Source organism: Hirundo rustica, chromosome Z, assembly GCF_015227805.2.
Source record: "Hirundo rustica isolate bHirRus1 chromosome Z, bHirRus1.pri.v3, whole genome shotgun sequence".
NCBI classification, from domain to species: domain Eukaryota; kingdom Metazoa; phylum Chordata; class Aves; order Passeriformes; family Hirundinidae; genus Hirundo; species Hirundo rustica.
Window position 1 is genome coordinate 29,688,770 of NC_053488.1, and position 19,073 is coordinate 29,707,842.

A 19,073-nucleotide genomic window follows, 5' to 3' on the forward strand; every position below is an offset into this window, starting at 1 on the left:
TGTTGGAAAGGAGCTTTAAGACTGATTCCAGCCATTATTCTAGCACTGCCACATCCACCCTTAAACTATCTCCCTAACTGCCAAAACTACTCATCTTTTTAAATACCTCCAGGAATGGTAACTAAATTGCTTCTTCTGATAAACAAAGATAACTCAAACTTGGAAAACAGATACTAACTCATAAAGGAACTTTAGCTCAGCTAGTATAAACTATTGATGAATTACTTATTAAATCAGACAAATGCTTCTTCAATACCTTTTTTTGCTTTAGATGTACGAGCATTCCACAAAAATTAATCTGATTTAGTTACAAGGAGTCTAAACTTTGCCTGTGTGAAAAATGATGACTTCTAAGGCCTCTTTGTGGTTCCCCTTGTTTTTTGCTTATGAAACTTATATTATGTCCTGATAGTTAAATCACATCTTTTTCTAATGTCATAGAGTTGCTTAGCCCTTTCAGCACACTCACAGTTCTAATAGTAGATAAGCACAAAATTCACTTGCTAGGAGGAGGAGACAAATCTCTGGAGTGAGAAAGAGATTTTAAAAAAAAACCAAACCAAAACCTAAAATCTGATCTTAACTATATCTATTAATTTCAAACTACATGTTTAGTCAGGGAAGCTCTCCACAGAGACAAGGAATCACAGAATATGCCGAGCTGGAAGAGACTCTCAAGCATCACTGACTCCAGGTCCTGGCTCTGTACAGGACTGTCCAAAGAATCCATGTGCCTGAGAGCCCTGAAGTCAGTCATGCCGGTGCTGTGACCACTTCCCTGGGGAGCCTGTTCCACTGCCCAGCCACCCTCTGGGTGAAGAATCTTCTTTTAATATCCAGCCTAAACCTCCCCTGACACAACTCGAGGCCATTCCCTTCGGTACTGCCACTGCCACCACAGAGTGTCTGCCCCTCCACCTCCCCTTGCAAGGACATTGTAGACTACAGTGAGGTCTCTCAGTCTCCTCCAGGCTGAACAAATCAAGTGATCTCAGACCCTCCACATAATGGCTTCCCCTCAAGCCCTTCACCATCTTCAATGCCCTCTTGATTTAGGCCACAGCTTAGTGAGCACGTTTTTGTCTTCCCCGCATGGGACCTTGTATTTTGCAATTACAGAATATAACAATTCCAATGCACGTAAACCAATCTAATATTCACTCTACTACTCAGAAAGAAGCTTTTAGTACTGAATACTTTGATACCCTTTCTCACTGACTAAATTTAAGGTTACAGATGCAGATGAAAGCAAGCTGTACCACTTGAATCCAGGCTTCCTAAACATTGAGGGCATTTGGATGTTATACCTCCAAAGATCTACACAGTTAACAGCTTTCCAGCTCTAATGCTGAGTCTGTGCTCTGTTGCAGAGATTTTACATCCATTTACCTTTATCAATTTCAATGCCATGGCGCAAAAGCTGGTACAGCGTAATGTGTCCCCTGAGCAAAAAAAGAACTGGCCATAATTTGAGACTAGCGATCATTATTCATTATTCAAGGACACTATTCCAATCAGCAGTCCATATTTCTCTTTCATTCTTCCTAAACAGTTTAATGAGCAGCTAGAGTCAATCTGTGTAATATAAAAATGAGGGCAGCAAAAAAATCCCGTAATATTGAAGAGATTTCTATTTAGTTTCTTTATTGAAGGTGACTCTCACATCTGTTGGTAGCTTTGTATGCCCTGGGTAGAGTTACTAAATGCAGAACATGAGGCAGAGAATAATCCAAGTTTGTTCCAGGTTAGATCAGCCTTTATAGGAAATGCTGAGGGAAGCACTCCAAAAAGTTTATCTCTGTATGATGCTACATTTTATTACAATGGCTAAGCAGAGGGCTGAGCACTGGCTACCTGGAAGTCTGCCAAAACATGAAGCTAAGTATTAAGGTAATAACAGTGCATGCTAGTTTAAAGTCAGGAGCCACAAACACGACAGCACTAGTAGAGGTATACGGCTTGTGCCATCCCTGAAGGTGAATTATACTTAAATGTACCATTTCCACTGGAATTAAAGTTGTGAGTCTGCCTCAACTAAATTCTTTATCATATGTTTCCAGATTACAGCATATTTATAATTTAGATTATAAATAAAAATAACTCATAATATAATGTCAAAGTATTGTAGGAGCACTGCAATCAAAATTAGATTGAGAGGCAAAGAGAAATGCTTGATCTCGACCATTTCTCACATTTGAAATAGTAACAGAAATGGATATATTGGAAGAAAATGCAGAGCTAAATACAGCATTAGAGTGATCAGAAACTGAGTTTTGACTACAAGTGCTAAAAGTTAAATGTAAAGACAGAGTCAAATAAAATTAGTTCACCTTTTCAAAGGTGGTTATTCATCACCTAAGGCCAGTTAACTTAGGTGTATTTGTGTGTAGATAAAAACTTTGTAGGATTGATTACTCATGACTGAGTAGACCTCAGGTGAACCTCCAGCCTCATTCATGTTTCATACGTAAATGGGGTTGTTGCCAAATATCATTATTTGCTCATCTATTTCCTATTGCACTCTATACACGGATTTCAATAAAATTACTGAACTCATTTAAGACTTATCATGGCAATCTTTATTTAGGTTTTACTGCTTACAGTCCTAAAGTAATCCTACTAGGTAATACTTACTGCAAATCATAACATTTTTTCTGTTTCAATTATTTGCATTATTTGTCTATTTAAAGTCACTAGACCTCATGCTAAAAAAATATAAACAAATTGTGAGTTAGTAAAAAAGGAATGTATCTCTAATATTTCATTTTCAGATACCAAACATCTAGCCCATTATCCTTTTAAAACTAGGCATCCATCTTAGTTTCCTTCAGAGCTGAGGTTCAAGGTAACTACAATAAGGCTGAAGAGTTTTTGGACTGCTCAGTTATGTAATGGAGTTATACTCCAGAGCTGTGTTATTAGCATATACTTTCCTTCTGACAATCTAAGCAAAGTATTTGGAACATAGTTCTTTGAAATATCTATTGCCCAACCATTTCTGATACCAGACACTTATCTGAGATCATACTAAACATATAAATATGCACAAGTATACTCACTTAACCATCAGGAACTATTTACTCAGAGAGTAGTGGTTTTTGGTGGGTGGTGGTGGTTTTTCTTTTTGTTTGTTTGTTTGTGGTTTTTGTTTTGCTTGTTTGTTTTTTTGGGGGGGCGTGGGGAGGAGGTGGTGTTATTTTTTTTCTAAATGTATTTATTGTGGCACTGTGTTCACAAGTTTGTCAGGAATACCACACTTAATAAAATGTATACTTTCCAAAGCTGGAAGCAGAGCTGTCTTTTAAGTAACAGAAACTGAGTGAGTTAGAATGATATGCAGTTGCTGCCTGATTTAAGTTTCTCCCTGCTCAGTTCTTGTGTATGTATTGTTGGCAATTGTAAAAGAAATATCAAGGGGTTAACTCTTCATGAAAAACAATTTTCATTTTCCAGTCAATGCATATCTTATTTCTTCCATCATTAACTCTACAATGTGGTCCCAATTATATCAATAGAAGTGGGAAACAACCCATCCTGACACAAATATTTCTGAATTAATAAATGCTTTTTCTCAAGCTGTTAAAAAGACTAAGGCAACACAACCTGAAGGATGATTAAAATGACCCTTTGTTATGAGAATCAGCAGAAACCATAGAATTTAATTGCCAGAAAGTTCAATGTCATCTGGCACTTATCCTTTAATCTAATAATGCTGCTGAATGTGACTAGTCTTTGGATGTTAAAAGTGGGTGGTAATATTCAATCCGTTTCCATTACTGTATGGATGTGGCTGTCAGAGTTTTACTGTTTAACTGTATTTGATGTCACCTATGACTATGATCATAAGCTGATGGCATTTACAATCCAAGTTCTTTTAAAGGGAAGAAGGTAATAGATCAAAGCATTGCTGCAATTGAATGAAGTGAGATGATCACATAAAAGAAACTGGTGAAGAAGAAAGGGTTGAATCAGTTATTCATCATGCCTTCCTCCGAACAGTCGTTTTTAATATTCTGATTAAGGATTTGCCCATTGTTGTGACAAAGACTGAAAGAATTCCGTTTACATTTTGAACCCTTTCTACAACAGTGTTAGATTGGTGAAGATCTTTATTTTCCCTATATTTTGGTGCAAAATTTGAAATTTATATCCATTTTGTCAATGGCAGGAGAGAAAAGAACCTTTATGCTTGCTTGCAGGTGATCAGCATTTCCCAGTAATTGTGTTATGGGGAAGCATATAGTGAAGTCATCCCTGTAACACAAAACTTTTGAATCCACCAAAAGGAAACAGAAAAATAAATGTGATACAGTCAAAAGAACACTGTATCAGCAGTAAAAAAAAACCAAACAAAAAAAACAACAAACAAACCCTCATTCTGGTCTTTGAATTGCAGAGATATTACACATATAAATACCATAGCATCTGAATGTCATCTAAAATCTTGTCCAGATACGACAAGAACAGTAATAACAGCACCGCTTGCCTTTCATAAAAGTCTCTTATATGGGGCCCTTGAAAGAGCTTTGAACTAATAAACTTTAGCATTACTATAAGTTTACAGATTGAAAGAAGAAAGACAAGCACACATGAGCTACACTGTCCTTCAGTAAAACTGAAAAGGAGGGTGAAGATTATACTTCCTGGAATTATTACTATATCAATAACATACTGAATTGATTTCTAGCATTGCTGGGCTTATTTCTAAAATGAAAGTAATCCCACCCCGCTTTGGATTAATGTAATTTATAGTTTCAAATGATGACACAATATTGCGCTTTCCTTACTTGTTCGTGCATTTATTTCTGATCACAAACTGTTGGTGGAATGGAGGCTATGTCTCACCAGAACTATTACAGTATATGACAATCAGGTAAAAATATCACCAGAAGGTCAAATGTTAAACTCCGGTGCAAACTGGAATTTAGCATTTTTTACAGACTTAGTAAACACCCCTCTAATGAACCAGACCTTTATTACAGTTCATATTGTTGGTGATTAAGCTTTTGCTGACAGCTCATTTCACCTCCTGCACTTTTGCATCACTCTTTACAATAGAAAAAGAATAAAATATTAGTGTCAACAAATATCAGACACTTTATTGCAACTTAATGTCCTTACTGTCTTCTCATTTAAGTAGTTTGAATTGTTGTTTTAGTCTCCACGTGCTAATGCAAATATAAAGTATCCTGACAACCAAAACTAGCAAGATTGTTTCTTTAATAAAGAAGAAGAAAAAACCCCAAACTGTATACAGTACCTCATCTAGTTCCATTTCATCTGGACTCTCCCATGGTTTGATAAACTTTCCACGAGACCTCTTCAAAGGGACAATAACTATGTAATAGCCTCTGTAAATGCAAAAGTTGGACAAAAGTGAAGTTGAATGAAAAGGAATAGATAAATTGATGGAGTGGGTCTGTTTAGAGGAACCTAAGAGGAAAGTGGTACATTAAGAACAAACTTCTGCACATTAATATGTCACTGCAGCCTTCCAAACACAGCTGCAAACGTTCACAGTCTTGAAATAACATCAGTTGTAAAGCGTTTGACAAACAAATGTCACCAATTACCTGCCTTTTCTGTAAACATATAAATATTTATAAAAAACTTTAATTACAATGTACTAAAATGACAACATGAAATACAAGAGCCATAGGTTATTTGTATCATGCCACCATCATACTGAAAAAACCCCCAAAGCCCTAAATTGAAATATATTACCATACATTTAAATCTCAATTACCAACATATCTTTCCCCATTTTAATGTATAATTAGAACAGTAGGTTAACAAAATCTACTTTTCATGCCAATATCATAATAAAGAGAAAATAAAAGCCAACATAACATACACTGCACCCCATACTCTCTTCCCATTGACAATCAAATGCCATTGGCTTTATCTATGTAAGTATTCTGTTCACAGTCATAGGTAAGAGAGCTTGATATCTCTCTTTGTATCTAGGATTTGCAAATTATATGTAACAGTTTTCCTCAGAAATATTTTCCTAAAACTATTTTCTTTGTCCCCACCCATGAAGACTGGTAGATTATATTTCCTAGTATGATGGAGATCTGGGACTTTCATTGCTTACTTCAGAAAGCCTGGACATGTCAGGCAGATCCATAACTTCACATTAGAGTGAGGGAAGAAGCAGTAGAATCACAACAACAGGACATGCAAGGTAGTATAATATACATCTTCTTCATAAACACACTTGTCAAAAAGTCAAGCACTTTTCATCTCAGGGGACAGGGAAAGAAACTGATTGTCTTTGTTTCTAGTAACAAAAGCTTGTTAAGGTGTTTCTTGGTGTCATTACGGAAGATAATTTTAGTGTCTCATGGGTGATCTCCTCTTCCAGTCTGAGTTTTTTTTACAACCCATTCAACCTTCTGCAAAACTATTAATTTTACTCATGCAATGCAGCTGAAAATCCTAAGTAATTAACAAAAAAGTCTACAGAAAAGGAGATGCCTTACAATTGTCTAAAAACCATCTCAGTCTAAGCCAACTATATAAACTATCTTTTTTACCATAACAATGCAAGTCATCGATCCATTTTAAACATCACTTCTTATTTAGAGCTCTTTCCCATAAAAGAAATGCAAAAAAACTTTTGATTTTCAGCTCCTGTAGAAAGTAGATGTATTCATTAATACTTGTGTTAAGAAATTTGAGGAAGTTTTCTGTGGAAATGCTGAGCTCCAACAGGAGTGCTGGAAAGAAGTGTTTTCCACAGATATTTAACAAGTGTTCACTTGCTGTATTCCAGTATTTCAAAAACATCTGTGGCATGCATTTTTATAGTGAAAATATTACGTCATCTTTTAAAAAGATGCAAAACTGTAAGGATGGTTGAACCCATATTTTAAACCTGCATTGATCTTTTAAAAAGACTTTGAATGGCAAATCCTATAGTGAACACTTACTTATCCATGTATACAGTAACAACTGACATAACCTTTCTTCAACAGATGCCTAAGAATCAAGACAGAAATGCATACTTGCCCCTTTATGTCTTTCAAACATCAAATATACATATTTATCATTTTCTCTTCTTTTTCTTCATTGTTTTATTTTTTTAAGCTAATGGAGAGCTCATTCATTTTTCTTTTCAATCGAGGAACATCCAGCATGTAAATGTTCACACTGTTTTTCATTTCCTTCTACTAAGACTCTCATCACACAGAGAGTATTTTAAACTGAAAGAATAAGTAGATCAGTAATAAGTAAAAAAGTGAAAGTGTTCACACCAATATGCAGTGCTGCAAATTGTGAAGGACAACAAAGTTCTGTGATTTTTAGCTAACTGCGCAAAATGCAGCATTTCCTGAAAAACACATTTTATCGTTTACTTTATTATTTGCTTATTTGTTTTTAGTGGTATTTTTTTTTTGTTTGTTTGGTTTTGTTTTATTTTTGTTTTTTTTCCTGGGGGAGAGGGGAGGGAGGAAGGTGAGAAATAAAGGGTTTATTTGGATCTTGTTTTATCTACTGAGTATTTGAGGCCAAAGTCTTCCACAAAACAACTGTTTTTACTTTAGACTTTTCAAAGATGTAAGAGATTCAGAGAAACATAAACTGCCCTTTACACCTAAAAATTGCTTTAAAAATAGCCCAAAATACTAAAAGAATGAAAAATTAAGAACTTGCTCCCTTGAGATGAGCAAAAGAGTTGCATTTTACTTCTTATCAGATGAGCTCTACACCAATTTCTATACTGAATTATGTACGAATATTACAAAAGCTATTATAACATTACCCTCAGTATTATTACATATACTTCATTAGAGCAAGCCATCATCTGTTTCACTTCCTGTGTAATTAGTATTACTGAAAAATTCTCAGTACTACTTTGTAAGCTAGGGACAATCTTGAGCATATAATGCACCAACAGAGGAGCAACATGTCTAAAAATGTCACCATAACTAATACAAGAAAGTGTTCTTCCCATACTAATGCAGAATAATCTTACTTATTCTAGCAAGCATCAGGTCAGGTTTTCTGTAGGTGCTTTGGTATGCCTGCTGTAAGGGTCAAGTCAATCTTTATTGTTGTGCTTTACTTTATCAACCTTGATCAAATCTTCTTAGAAGATTGATGTACAAGTAGGAGATACATTATTTGAAAAATTGGCAGTTGGACCCCGTAGATTTAATGTACTTTTTCTGATGTCACTTAGCCTCTTTAACTTTTTTTTACGCTATATAAAAAAAAGGGAATTGTCTTTTATTCAAGTGCTGTCTTCCACTACTGTCTGATCAGCCATCCTGCACATTTTTCTCTCTCTGAATGCCATGCCTCATAAATCTTTTTTGACTCATTCCATCTTCAGTCTTCCTTAGCTGAATTTGTTACTGACCGCATCTTACTCAATCTAATGATAATGACTACATTTTTCAGTTTTTCATCCTTTTAATGTTTCAAAGTCATTTATTTCTTGACCTTACCTGCCTCAAAATCTTCTGTCAGGAATGAAAAAGGGGGCAGCTTTCTAGAAAGCTGTAAAAATCCACCAGGGAGAGGACAACTCGAATACCTATCATTTAATGACTGGCTCATTTTCCTCCCCATTTCCTTTACATTACATATGGGAACCTTTCAGATCAACAAGAATCACTATAAAAGCAATAATATTTATTGATTATATCATGCTTCATGTTTCCCTGGCAAATCTTTACTGTGTAACCTTTCCAATCCCTGCTGACCATGTGCTCTCAGGTGTTTAGTCCCGTTTCAGTTGTTTAAATTTCCACACCACCTGTTCCTTTCCAAAATCTATGTAACCTCTAGAAAACTTGCAATTCTTTAAGCAAAATCTCTTGTTTTCTTTCTGAGACCAGCAGAGAGGACAAGGTATTTTTATCCTGATAAAAAACATCAGAATTTATAAATCTGAATTAATTTAAATTCAGCACAAATGCTTTAAAACTCCATATAACTCTTGAGTGAGTCTGAGTACTTCCAGGAGCTACAGAAGGGTAGTTATGCATTGATTTTGAACAATATATCATCTTTTTGAGATGATATATTGTTCAAAATATAACTGATTTTCTGCATACCTCATTTTGCAATCCATGATGACATGCAAAAGTACTCTGAGAAAAATCTGCAAACTGAAGGACAATCAGTCTCCATACAGGGCTTACATATTGGCTATGTGACAAACTTTAAGAGTTCTTTTTGGAACTGACATCATCCAAATATCTCCTAAACACTGACCTGCTTGGGAAATTAACTGCCTGACTAGGAAGCCTCTTCCAGTTTGAAAGCACTCATAGTAAACAAATGCTTCCTAATACATCTGATGCAGCTCTGTGGCATTGCTTCATGTTCTATATCTCAGGAAGAAGAGATCAGCAGCTCCCTCTTCACTACCTCTCCTCAGGAAGCTGTAGAGAGCAAGGAGGTCAGTCCTTAGCCTTCTATTCTCCAAACTAGACAAGCTCAAAGCCCTCAGCAGCTCCTTATAGGCTATTCATTTCAGTCCTCCCATCAGCTTTGTTGCCTTCTGTTGGATGCACTCAAGGACCTTTACAACAGAATTTGAAATTTGTTCTTGATTTTCATGCCACTTATGACCATACAGTGTTCCAAGCTATCTATATCCCTCTGTTAAGGCCCCATGTTCCTTGAGAGAGTCAACAGCACATCCCAGTTTGCTATATCAAATATTACATGGATATTAAGACAAATACTACTGCAGAGTACTGTAACCTCTACTGTTACGAAGAAGAAGAATGTGGTCCACCATCAAGATAATCTCTCTGGAGTTAAAAACAATGGTATGTCAATTATTCACTCACTTTATATTCTCATTTGAGGGTACTTCTGGAAGTTCCACAGTTATCATGCCATCTAAATTGGTCTTTCCAATGAAGACTGGCTTTGTGCGAAGTACGTCTGGCGCAGTCTTTGCGGTTACTCTGTGCTGAAGACCCCCAGCACTATTCCCTCTGTTTGTCAGAACAAATGAATATGACGTCTCTGGCTTCAAGTTTGTGATCAGCTTTTGTGTAGCACGTCCATCAACCTCCATTTTCCCATCATCATAAAGGATCTAAGTTAATACACAAAGGTGGTTTTGCTTACTAGGAGAAGGCAAATGATGCTGTCACATTGAATTCAGGAATAAACCTGGCTATAAATTTAAATAATAAATGAATTTAAATTTATTTGGGCATTTTTGGGTGTAAAACAGTACTGAATTCACTACTGCAGGTAAATATCTCACTTTCAGGGGGGAAAAAAGAAGTATTACATTAATATAAAGCAATGCAAACACGCCTGAAATCTAATTTCACTTTTTCAAAGTAAGCAGCTTTTCTTGAACCCAGAATTCATAGCAAGGTACTCTTGTTAAAATTATCTTGACTTTTTCACTCACACTCCTTATTTAGAAAGGTTTTGTACCATTTAGTTCCTAAAATACCGTTCTTCACTTGCCACTGCCAGAGATGACACAAGTGATTAAGATTGAAGCGGAAGAAACTCCAGGCAGACTGCATGTTACACTGAGTCTCTGTATGTGGATAAAGCTATAGCTTAATCCAAAGCTAAAGCTAGGGGAGTAAAAGAATCGCAAATTAAAAATGTGCTGTTGTACATTGAGGAGACAAAACCCAAAATGATACTCAGTTGCATTTACTATGGAAAGGACTAGAAAAAAATAGCATTTTTATTTTCTTTCACTGTTTTCTTTAAAATATTGTAGTGGTGAATGAAAAATTAGCAATCTTAGAAACCAAAATACCCCCAATACTCATTCACGCTTCGTGTTCAGTAAGCTACTTAATCCAGCAAATACATTGTTTAGTTTCTGCTATTTTCTCTTGTACAAATGGGAAGTAACTTACTTTGAAAGGCAAAGCTGAATTGTAGTTTTCTGGAATTTCCCAGGATAGCAAAACAGAAGTCTTCATTACTGCTTTAACATGAAAATTTTTTGCAAACACTGCTGGAAAAAAAACCAAAAACCAATGTATATAAACGACATCTTGGAGCTCAAATCTTGTCATATTTCCAATGCTACTTGGGAGTATTAGCTTTACACTTAGGTCAAAAATCAACAAGGGGTCAATTCTCCTACCTGTCTGTTCATATTTAAATATCACATTTAAACTCATTCTCAATCTCATCTAGAGACAACCCAATACACATGTTTTCCTTACCTGAAAATATTGTGAAGAAGTTAGCCAGAACTTTCTCAGCAAGAGACAAGTGAATTCTTAGGTATCCAAAACATATTAAGATTTATATACTTTACCTTTTGTGATTGATGAACCTATTTTTATGAATGGGCCGGTCAGTTTTATTTACACCTTCAAAAACACTGATATCCAAAGACCGATACTCCTTTAAAGGTCAACGTCATAAGCAGACAAATCCTACCTTGATCCACGGGTAGTGTCCTAAACTGGACACTTGGACTATATGGACCAGGCCCTTTGCTTGTGTGGGCACGTACTTTTACATCATAAGTGGTATCTGGTTTTAAGCCAGAAAGTGTCATAGTGGTATCAGCAGGAACAACAGGGAGTTCAACTGGCTGGTAAGCAACATTGATATCTCTGTACAAGACGGTATATTTGGTGATAACGCCATTTCTTTCTGCCAAGAGTGGCATCTGCCAAGTTAATTGAACTGATGTAGAAGTAGAGCTTTCCGAGTGGAGATTTTGGGGAAATCCACTGGGTACCTCTTCAGGAACAGAAATTTCTTTAACCATCTCCTCCCCAAAGCCCACTTTATTTCTAGCTGAGAGCCTGAAGACATAAGAAGCTCCTTTGTGAATGTCTGTGGCTGTGAAGTGATCTTCCTTCTCTGAGAACTCCATGGTTGTTAATGTATCCATGTCTTTGCGACCAAACTTCAGGCGATAACCCTGCAGCGGGCCAAAAGTTTCCACAGGAGGATGCCACTGAATTAGAGCTGTGTTCATCTGTGTGTGGCTAATCACAAGCCGAGGTTTGCCTGGAACTGTAGCACAATGTTATTTAAAGAGGATAGATATAAAAACAATTTCACGTACAATTCTCGAGGATAGTTTTAGTAGGAATAGGGATATATTTTCTCTTTCCTCCCTCTTAGTTCCACATATTACTGTCCTAATGAAGAAATACAGTCTGGCTCCTGCACTATTTAGTCATACAGTGTAAGAAACTGCAACAGTAGAGATGTTTACTGCTTTTTTGTCTTCTTCTCTTACCATCATTTCTAAATAAAGAGCACATTCAGAGGCACAGGATCTAGGAACACAAATCAAGAAGTAAAACTTCCAACAAATGTCTTATGAACGGTCCTGTCTCACAAACATTTGTTTCCAAAAAAAAAAAAAAAAAAAAAAAAAAAAAAAAAAAAAGTGTACTGTCATATGTTTTCATGTATTTATTCCAAGGCACATTTCCTGTAAATCAGAAAATAATAAATGAAGACATGACAAGTTTCTAGATAAATTTAACATAACTCTTTTGTCATTAATGGTTAAAATGTGGTAGAAGTGAGAACAACTTTGTCCTCAAAAATCACTACATATGATAGAACCCTGTCATTCTAGCTTCCACACACAAATAACTTCCACCTCCACTGTTTCAGTGTGGAAAGGTAGTGCAGCTTGGGATTTAATATTTTCCAGCATGGCATATCACATATGATTATTTTTCCACCATGGTTTTTGTGCACATAAACTGGATTTCTTTTGATGAAGGCTAAATTGGTAGCTCTTTTTAACCTATACACCACCTACAGTCACCATCTTAATTAGGACCCATTAGTCCAAACTGGTGATTTGTCTTTTATAGAAGTTCAGACTGCAAGTGTGGTACAGACACCGAGGAGGAACTGAATTTAATCAGTCTAGAGAAGACTGAATCAGTCCTTATCAATCCAGAAATACCATTATACAATTTATATAGTGTACATTTTTGGAGTCGCAATATGAAATCTCATTTACTGTTTCTTTTTAATTGATTAATTATTTTAATTTATTCACATCCATTTGTATACATTTAATCTATATTGTCATTAATACTTCAATTTTAAAAAATCTGTTTCTATTTCAGTGATTTATTTGATAATGAAACATATCCATAACTATTTAGAAATTTGGTGTTCATTCTGTACCAATGCCTGACAGGTCAAGAGACCAGAAGTAGTACTGCAATGACAATACAGTCTTCAAAAAAGACTAATTAATTTTATCTGCATTTTAAGCCTTCCCATGTGAATATAACTGCTGCATTGTGAGCTCTGGTTCCTGTATTTAAATACTTCAATAGATTTTATTATTTATCTTCAGTTCTCGGGCACCCAGCAAATCACATTGTTATTGTCAGAAGGTCTAACTACCATTCCATCAAGAATTAGGAATAAGGAGAGAAGAATGGCATGCCTTGAAGAAAATTCTGCATTTAGTAAGCTCTTTCCTCCTTAGATCTATTGTAAGTTATGACACTGCTTCTAATTTCGTAAGAATTATAGGTAGGTTTTATATAAATTTTCCAAATATCTGTAAATTTAAATGTTGAGTTCACCTGGCAGCATTATTTTGGAATCTTGTGAGCATTTCCTCACACCTTCTGCTTTATAAAGAATATCTCTCTTGTTAGTTCTGACTTTTCCTCATTGATAACTAAGTCTTTATGGAACAAAGAGAAGGCTGTGGAGGCCTTTTGCAGGCCATATTTTTCTCTGAATTCTAACTATTACTGGCACCAGTGCAGCAGAGAAATGAATAGTTTATCTCAAAAGAATAATACTTCTTCAGCGTTCTAGAGGAGAAATTACTGGAAGGTATAACTAAATTATTTTTGTAATAAATTGTCTTTTTTTGTTGTTCTTGTGGCAGGCTTCATAATCAGAACTACATTTTAACCTCTGTGGTAACTATAGAGAAAGGATGAAACTAATACTCGCTCTTGATCAAAACCAGTGAACTAATAAAGTTTACTTATCCCGTAAAATACCCTGTAAATAACAATGGTGACTTTTTTTTTAATAGCATAAAGTGATTCTGATGTTGCATAGCAGATAAATTTCTTTTTATTGCTAGACAGCTTTCAGTTAACATTTACTTTCAGTATTATTTACTTATGAATATTACAGTCTTTTAGGACAAATGACAGGATTCTGTGCAGTTGTTTATACAGCTGTGTCACAAAATAGCTCTGCCTAGAAATTTCTGATAATAAACTAAATTTTCCATGAGCCTAAAAGAAGTGAAATTGTGCATAAAATAAAATACATCCTCCGATCTAGTGAAATCTTCTTCCATTAGTACATGGAAAGACATCTCTCACATACCCCCTTTGCAACAGAAATTACTGCTGCAATGGCTTGCCACTACTAGTAGAAGCTCACACAAGCTGCCTTTGCCAAATTACCTGAAATAATTTGTTTCTATTAGCTGCTATAAAGTACACTACTGCCTTAGTATAAACTACACTCCTGCCTTAATATAAACTTCCTTCTTTTAGTTTAAATCTGTATTTCAAGACTGCTGTCCAGTATGAGAGCAAATTACAAGTAATGGACAAGCCACTGTCATAGGAGATTCTTCAACTACTGTGGTACAGAAATTAAAGGTCTGATTAAAATCTTCCTAAAAATTGTATGACATCACAGACTAGTAAGTCTTCATTTCTATCAGGGTCTTGTTAACCATACATTTTGTAACTTCTGCCCCAAGTAATTTAATAAGTACTTTGATTTAGAAATGTTCAGTAACAGTTTTTATTCTGATTTCAATAGTGAGGAAAGGAAACCAAAACATAAGACAAAAGCACACTCTCAAATGAAAATGTCAACAGCGTTCAGTGACTTTACTAATAACTGAGCTACCATACTGTGGGCTTACTTATGTTTGGTGAATCTTTCCTGCTTAAAAATGTAAATCATGCTTTTGTATCACTAACTGGTCGGCTGAATAGTTACTCATTGTCTGAATACCTTACAGATAGCTTCTCTGGTGAAAGTGCAGAAATCTATTTTCCTTTCATATCTCTTATGGACATAACCTCAGTCAAACTCATTCAAATTTTAATAGTTAGACTAGAAAGTTAGATCCTTCATTTTCTTTATTGTAGTATTCCAATACACCTTTCTAGGGAAAAAAAAAAAATCAAATGGAAACTCAAAGTGAATAGGAGACTGCATTACAGACCTACAACCCTTTGGTGTTAATGCATCATTCCTTCCCTTGTGGTGGTGCATTCTCACAGAAAGTGAGCAGGAAGCTCCTGCTACTGACTATATTCAATGTCTCTTTTTTCAAAAATCTGCACACAAATTTTTCTTACACAAAACAGCAAGCTGTAACACCAAGTGAAGAGACTGCATACAGATTGATACATATGAAGGAGAAAAATGGTAACTAGCTGTTAATCTCAGGAACAAGCACTACTTGTTCATAAGGTTAGGCAAACAACAAGGATAGAGTAATATGCGTTACATTTACAGACATGCCTCTTATTCTCTATCGCTCTTCAGTGAAATGTGGGACATAGGATTTGTTCTGTCTTTTTAAAGTAGAAGCACCAGAGATCTTAGTAGAATGATACATGAACAGTCATGACTAAATGCAGTGAAACTTTAAGTTTTGCAAGCATATTTGCATAACCTATTTTTATGTCTAGGAACTAATAAAAATCATAATTTATATAAGTGTGTTGATTTAAATTGGGAATTGAACTTTAAAAAAGAATAATGGATCAAGTGTCTTTTTTACTTAAATCAAGCTCCAATACCTGCCAGATATACAATTCTTTTTTCTCAGACTATGAGAATTCAGGAAAGATAAGAAGTTATACAATAAGTTTCAGCAATAGCCAAGAGTAAGGAATAGAATGTATTCTAAGATCTGAAATGAAACATTGTGCCTGAAGCCACCAAGACAGATTTTTCCAAGGAATCTAACAAGAAAAGGATATAGATGGTTTTGATATTAATACAAGATGTGTTGTGCATTTAGTGACTATTTTAAAAAATGGAATCAATCACTATAAATACAAATATATACGCTTTTTTATCTATTAGCGTAAACAATGTATTGTTATTCAGAGAGGTTGTAATGATGCTACATGTGATTGTAATAGAATATTCTTAATGGCTGCACTACAACCCCCTGAAAATGAACACAGTACCTACAGATTGTGAACATCTGTAGGTAAGCATCACACTAAACCTTTAGTGGCATAATTGGTTAAGCTGTGCCACAGTGAAACATAAAAAAAAAAATTTAAAAATGTTCCTCATCTAAAAGCAGTTTGGTTCATCCCATCTGTGCTGACTGCTGTATTGGTTACGCAGCCAACATATCCAGCATTTAGCACCACCTGAGATCAAACACAGACTGAACACAGGGTGTATTTTGCCCCAGTTTGTTCCTTAAATTACCCCCAAATCAATACAGGCTTCAGGGTTTCACAGGATGTAAATTCATTATGTTTTCCAATTCTCTGCTTTAATAATTACATTCTTCTGAGATAAGTTGTGAATGTCATACAGATGGGTTCTTTCAATGTTTTACTGGCAATGTCATTACTCTCATGAAGATCACGAAAGCAATTACAAGTTTTTCAAATACCCTTCTCAGCTACAAATTTCTGTTTTTTCCTCTCAAAGATGACACCAATAATAATGGAAGAGCTACTCAAAACTATCAAGTGACTACATCTGGAACAAAGAAAGGGACAAAGGGAGTCACTGGCTCTTTTTTTATTTAAATAAATGAAGGTCCAAATACTGAAACAGAAAACCCTATGTCCTAGAAACTTTTCACACAACAGAAGACTTCCAAGGAAAAAAAACAGTAGCAGAAAAGTCAAAGGATTCATTTAAAGCTCAATTTGTACATAAGTATTACCTGCTCCAGTAGTAGATACAAGTTTGGGTTTGCTGCGTGCTCCGTCACCTTTAGTTGTATAGGCTGTCACAGTGAAAGAATATGTGGTTTCAGGCTGAAGCCCAGAAATTATCATTTCCTAAGATGAAATAAAATAAGAACAATTAAGTTAAAATAGATAGTTTGCCAAGAGAATGCAGAATCCTTTATAAACCCTGTTTATATCACACTTTTGAGCTGGCAGTGATAGCAAGCATTTGAGTGCACAGACTATACTGTGTGAAATGATAATGCAAAACATTTCACTCACTTAAGTAATAAAGGACAGCACGCATCTAAACAGTATGCCTCAGGTAGTTTACAGCAAAAGGCCAAAGGCTTAGTGGTGTGAACAGTAAAAACAGTCTTCTGAAATACTTTACCTGAGGAATACTACTGACATTGTGAAACATGCACATGTAGATATAACAAACTCAGTTTAACTTAGTCATTAACAGGATATCATTCATATAGCTCTAAAATGCCCAGTAAGAAAAATGTTGCATTTACATGCATACTTTATGAGTAATGATGGTTTAGCTGAACAAAAAAGCCTCATTACTTCTATAACACTTTCATAGCAACCTGTGTCACTGGGTAGACTACGCTTCTCAGTATCTGAAAGGACTTCAGAAACAGCTAGCCCTTCAGGTCTAAAAGAACTATACAAAACACCACTAAAAATCTGGTCAGAGGATAGATCTGATGGCCCTCAGATGACAACAGCTACAAAACAAGTAGCTCCTCAGTTAGAGCAAAGTAACAACAACATCAAACTGTAAATCACACATGTGCGCACACATATATACACACAGAAGATGCTGAGTGGTGCACAAGAAATGAACTAAACTTATGTCCTGCTACCAGGACAGCAAGAGAAGTATGCTTTGACAGTTATAATACAAATAAATCTTATATGCACATAAAAAGGGACAGTATTTGGAGGTAACTGATGGGCCTGGAGTCCCCAACTTCCAGCCTGTAACCTATTGGACTACTCCTTTGCATTTTCATATGCCTGGATGAACTTGCACTAGATTTCAGCACTGCCAGAGGGGTGGTGTATTTATACATCTAGAATAAATAGCAAATGTGCAATCACACATCACTCAGAAACAGCCATGAAAAGTTAATATAAAAATCATGGGCCAGACTATTTATAGTATATGGATTTTTCAAGATAGTGGGTATGAGCTTATAAAGATGTGATTAGAATTCTGCATTGTATTTACAGTCAGTTATTAGCAATATGATCTAGGTAATGATCAGAAAGAGTGGGCAAAATAGGTGAAATTAAAAAAAAACAAAAAACCACCAACAAAGAACACAATATGACAATCTACTATAGAAAGATCCCCTTCTCAGACTTTATCTCAGAATTTAATTGAACTGTAAGGCCAAAATCAGTAAGAATGACTTCATAGCTTCTGTAAGAAAACTGCACCTGGTACTAATACAAGAATAAAACGGTGAAAGGCAAAAAAACAAAAAACAAAAAACAACCCCCCCCCCCCCCCAAAAAAAAAAAACAAACCCCAAACCACAACAAAACCAACCCAGAGAAATCACAAAACAGAAAGACTTATTATGAAGATATTAGCCTCACCTAAAACAACCATTACTTAATGGTGTAAGAGCTATGGCTGCATGTAGTATTTGAAAGTGTGGTTTGGATACAGCAAACACTGCTTAGGTATAAACACTACAGGTCATGTGGCTTTCCTGATAGTATGTATTTATTTTACCCAAAGGAAAGTACAACTGACTTCTCCTTTCAGTTACATACACACACAAAAATTAAGTTTAAAATGAGTACAGAAAAATACCTATTGCTACGTAACTCTGAACCACTCCTGTTCTGTTTTTCTATCACCTTGTAAAGCAGAAATTGTGGGGCAAAGTTAGTGACAGCCATCAAAAAGATGAAAACACAAATCAGTGCTGTAGATTTTGGCACCATGCTAAACCCCAGAACAGGCAAGCAACAGTAACCCTACTCTCCCTGGGGGGAAAAAGAAAAAGAAAAAGAAAAAGAAAAAGAAAAAGAAAAAGAAAAAGAAAAAGAAAAAGAAAAAGAAAAAGAAAAAGAAAAAGAAAAAGAAAAAGGAACTAAAAAGTAAAAGCAAAGAAAAAGAAAAAGGAAAGAAAAGAAAAAGGAAAGAAAAGAAAAAGGAAAGAAAAGAAAAAG

General features: G+C 35.4%; 1 protein-coding gene across 15 annotated transcripts in view; it reads right to left on the reverse strand.

Annotated features, from left to right (window-relative positions):
• PTPRD (protein tyrosine phosphatase receptor type D) overlaps positions 1–19,073 on the reverse strand; it is a 481,306-nt gene that overhangs the window by 94,608 nt on the left and 367,625 nt on the right. For 8 of the 15 annotated variants that reach the window (XM_058424005.1, XM_058424010.1, XM_058424006.1 and 5 more), the window contains 5 exons: positions 16,868–16,985; positions 11,398–11,985; positions 10,863–10,963; positions 9,813–10,066; positions 5,261–5,351 (listed from right to left, as the gene is read on the reverse strand). In XM_058424005.1, the coding sequence (XP_058279988.1) occupies positions 5,261–5,351; positions 9,813–10,066; positions 10,863–10,963; positions 11,398–11,985; positions 16,868–16,985 (1,152 nt within the window). The remainder of the gene's footprint in view (positions 1–5,260; positions 5,352–9,812; positions 10,067–10,862; positions 10,964–11,397; positions 11,986–16,867; positions 16,986–19,073) is intronic. The other 7 variants (XM_058424007.1, XM_058424012.1, XM_058424009.1 and 4 more) reach the window with 2 other exon arrangements.